Consider the following 4356-nt stretch of genomic DNA (forward strand, 5'->3'; position numbering starts at 1 on the left):
CCCCGCAGGTGCCCACCGAGGGCAAAGACAGCAGGCAGACACATCGCCAGCCCCAGGAGCTCAAAGCCAAGTGAGGGCGGAGCCGGCACCGACCTTAGAACCATCCAGTCAATCTCCCCACATTATGGATGGGAAAACTGAGGCCCCTGGAGGCAGGAGGTTCTCAGGCTGCCTGACAGAAGGTAAGGGGATAAGTGGGAGCGTATGTCCAGAACCTCCACGGAACAGATGCAGAAAGGGCCTGGTGGGGGAATGCCGGGTCTGGCTCTGGGCGAGTTAGCACTGTGCTCTGCCGGGCCCCACCTGTACCGGCTACACCGCAGGCATCCAGTGTGGCTGGGGAGGATGGAGGATACCAGGCCCTTCGTACCACCCATCCCTCCCCTACGCTTTGATTGAGCTCCTACTGTGAGCCGTGAACTGGTCCCCGCACCAGACTGTGGGACAGAGATGTGGCCTGTCTACAAGAGCCCACAGCAGAGACGTGGTCTGATGATGGCTCACCCTCGAAGGGGCACACAGGAGGCCAGTGAAGGGGGCTCTACCCCAGGCTGGGAGAGCAGGGAGGCCTCCCAGGGAGGAATCTCATGCCGCATGTTTTCAAGGAAGAGGAGAGCCCTAGGGATGGACAGGGCAGAGTTGCCAGCCTGGAGAACGTCATGTGCCCGGCCCGGAGTCCATGGCAGGCAGTGACAAATGGGCTCCCAGCCTGGAGGGAGCAGGCCGAGGCAAAGCAGAACCCAGCCTGAAATCTGGGAAGAGCTGCTTGCATTGGGGTAGCAGAAATACACCCTCCCTGCAGCCTGAGAGGGTGAGCGAGGCCACAGGCACACGTGCATGTGTGGGTGTGCGCACGTGTGCTGGCACATGGGTGGGTGTGTGCAGCAACGTGTGTGCACATGTGGACATGCACGCCTGTGTGCTGGATGCTTGTATATGCACAAATGAGGTGTGCACACAAACTCATGCATGCATGCACATAGCATGTGTATGTGATTTTGTGTGTGTGGATATGCGTGTGCCTGGACACATGCACGAGCACAGTGTGTGTGACGTGTGCACATGTGGATGGGTGTGCACGCATGCTGCTTACCGGTGCACGTACACGTGAGTGCGTGCATCGTGTGTACACGTGGATACTCGTGTTAACTCACTGTCACGCATATGGCTCTGCATCTCGTGGTACGAATTCCTGTTTGTGTGTGTGTGTGAGGATGCGAGCATAGGTGTGCGTGGGTATGTGTGCATGCATGTGTGGCTACGTGTGCATGTGTGTGTGTGTGTGTGTGTGTGTGCGCATGCATAACTGTGCACACAGGGAGGTGGTTCAAGGAGACAAGCCCCTCTACCTGAGCTGAGGCCACTCGTGGAGCACAGGGCACCGCACCCAGCAGGTGTGCATCCAAATTCCTCCTCTCAGCAGTGGGCCCAGGTCCCAGTGTCCCAAGGCTGTGGGTCACGGGTGGGATGAAGACGAGTACACCCTGGTAGCCCCAGGATGCTCCGCTTCCATATGATTTCCTGCCGAGATGGCCCACACCCCCTCCGCAACGACCCCATCCCCTACCAGTGCAGCCTGACTCCCCAGTAGTGCCCTCCCATCATCCCTCCTGGTCCCGCCAAGCCCAGGCCTGGACAGCAGCGACTCCTCAGCACGGGCAGTCTTCCCGGGCACGTGCTGTTTTGTCTGTTCCAGGGCAGCTGGGAGCAGTTTGTCAAGCCTAATCTCCAGTGTCGGGGTAAGAGGCCTCTCCAGCTCCTCTGTGAACAGCTTGGTCTCTGGGGCCTCTGGTGCACGCGAGCAGGCCTGCATGTGGTGCTTCCCTGAAGCCCAGGCAAGGGCTCTCTACCCAAGGACTCCTCAGTGGCCCAGCCCTCTGCCGCCCCTCAGCTCTGGGCCCTGGACCCACAGGAGAGGCGCTTCTTTCTTCGTCCTCCTGGGCGAGGCCAGCTGGGGCAGGCGTCCCCAGGTGCCTGGGCCACTTGGCTGGCCAGGCACTCCAAATGTCCCCAGCCTGGCCTGGCCAAAGAGTCACTGCCTGGGCAGTGGGATGTCCTGTCTGCTTTGGGCCCCCTGCAGCTCTGGGTCCTTTTCCTTCAAATCCCTCATGCTAGACCGGCCTGGCCTGTGAACTTGTGAGGCATCAGGACCCTTGAATGCATCCCCCAAAGTGCTTTTCGAAAGTTAAGAACCCCCCAAGGTCAGGAGGAGGCCCACATGGCTGTCCAGCTGCTGGGAGGACGGATCTCTCCAAAACCTACATCTGACCACGGCCATGTCCCTTGTTTGGACATGCCCACCAGGACAAAGCCCGCCCCCACCCCAGGGAGCACAACCAACAGGGGCCTCTCACTTCCTAATAACTCCTCGCACTCTCCAAACACAGCCCAGAGGCCACCTCCTCCAGGAAGCCTTCCTTGATAACCCCACTCTCAGGCTGGAAGAGGAGCCCCAGGGCATTGATGGCATTTACTGCACCCATCTCAGTGTGTGGCACCATCCACCCCAGATGGTGAGCACTCAAGGAAGAAGGCCTGATACAGACAGGGCCGGTGCGTGCCAACAATGGAGGATCAGGTGTGTAGGGGTCTTCCCTGCAAAATGCACCCCTAAGTACCCCGACTGGTGGCACCTTTTACGCCCCCAGGACCAGAGGACCTTTCACAAGTATGGTGCCTCTACCTTCCCTGGGTTACACGCGATTGTGGCTTTGCTCCCAAAATGGCATAAATGCCAAGGACTGGCCCTTGTTGAGCAGGTCTGCCATCTGGAGTCTTTGATTTCCAGCCTGGTCCTGGCCTCCTCCTTGGTATAACGTTGTTAACAAGGATGTCAGAGCTCTACATGGGCATCTCTGCTAGGAGAGCATGCTCTCCTGGTAAGGCCTCTGAGCCCTTCCAGAGCTCAGAGAAGAGAGAAGCGGCCCCCAAGCCACGCACGTTTCTAGGCATCACTGGGGGTGTGTGGCTCCAACCCCTCCCTGAGTCACCCTCTTAGTACCCAGAGGCATCCCACAACCACAGCTCCCCCCCACACACACCCGAGGATGCAGGGAGAGCTGCGGGCCAGCCTGGGTATGGTTCTGCTTTGCTGGGAGGAAAGGTCCTCCGGCTGGTCTGAGTGAGACATGCCAGGCCTGGGAACTCCAACCTCCTCCCCAGGGTCTGTCTCCCACAGACCTCAGGGTGTCTGGAGGCGGGGACCAGCGGCACCTGACACGGCTGGGAGCAACAGTGCACGTCTGCGGAACGAATGCACTGGGACGTGGGACAGGGGTAAGCGGGGGTTACCCCAGTAGCTTGCCCCGAAGCAGAAATGAGGCTCCCACGCCAAACCGCCCCTCATGCGGCAATTCAGTTTGGGGCGTTTGTCAGACGCGGTGATGCTGAACATCCCCCAGCCTTTAAAAGCAGGGCCACAGAGCATAAGAATTAAACTTCAATAATTGTCAACATGGGTGCAGAGCCTGGGAGCCTGCCCAGGGCTTCCACAGGCACTGCCGTCATGATTCACGCTCCAGCAGCGCTTGGAACTGAGGCCGGGGGTGGGGTGGTGGTTCTGCACCGGAGCATCCACCAGAGATGCGAGCTGGAGCCGGACCCGCCCTCGGCAGCTCCGCTGCGCACCCAAGCAGCGACGCGTTCTCCGCCAGGCTGCGAGTGGCTGGCTCTCCAATCAGGCCGCGGACCCCGAGCCGCCCGTCCGGCACGCGAGTGTGCGCTCCCGCGTGTTCGTGTGTCCGGGGGAGGTGAGGAAGCTCGCGTCTTAGAAAGAGCAGGCTTCTGGAACTCACCGCCCAGGCCAGCTGGCACTCGGTCCAGTCCCGCAGGCTGCGGACAGCCCTGGAGGGGGCGCCCTCGCCGAGCGCGCGCGCCCCACGCCACCGCCCCGGGCTCCTCCCCGGCGCCGCGCGGGCAGGTTCGCCGAGGCGGCCGCGGGCTCCGGCTCCTGGGCCCGCTCCCCCCGGGCCGGCGGCGCTGGCCTGCCCGCCAGGCCGCCCCCGCCCGTCCGCGCCCCGCCCCGCTGCGCAACTCTACCCAAGTTGGAAGCCGAGCCCGAGCGGCGACACTCGCGCCGAGCGCACGGCGGCGGCGGCGGCGGCGGCGGCGGCGGCGCAGCTCCGGCGAGCCGAGGCAGGCGAGGCGGCGCCAGCACGGCCGAGCGCGGACCGCGGGGGGCGCCCGCGCCGGGAGCAGCGGGAGGAGGAGCCGGAGGAGGACGCACGGCGACGCCGGCGCCCTGCCCGGGAAAGTAAAGTTGGAGCCGGAGGCGGCACGCGGGCGCTGGGGCCCCAAGGAGCGGCGGCCCGCGCCCCGGCGCGCCGAGCCCTAGCCGGCCGGATGGGAGGCGGAGCG

At 63.0% G+C, this 4356-nt stretch overlaps 1 protein-coding gene across 1 annotated transcript in view; it reads left to right on the top strand.

The window, feature by feature from the left end:
- The window catches only part of ADRA2C (adrenoceptor alpha 2C), a 37364-nt gene that overhangs the window by 31186 nt on the left and 1822 nt on the right, over positions 1-4356 (top strand). The window contains exons 2-5 of the mRNA XM_007456895.1: positions 9-70; positions 2438-2513; positions 3681-3749; positions 3831-4252. Coding sequence (XP_007456957.1) covers positions 9-70; positions 2438-2513; positions 3681-3749; positions 3831-4252 — 629 coding nt within the window. The remainder of the gene's footprint in view (positions 1-8; positions 71-2437; positions 2514-3680; positions 3750-3830; positions 4253-4356) is intronic.

The sequence above is a fragment of the Lipotes vexillifer genome, unplaced genomic scaffold (genome assembly GCF_000442215.2).
Source record: "Lipotes vexillifer unplaced genomic scaffold, Lipotes_vexillifer_v1.1 scaffold63, whole genome shotgun sequence".
NCBI classification, from domain to species: Eukaryota; Metazoa; Chordata; class Mammalia; order Artiodactyla; family Lipotidae; genus Lipotes; species Lipotes vexillifer.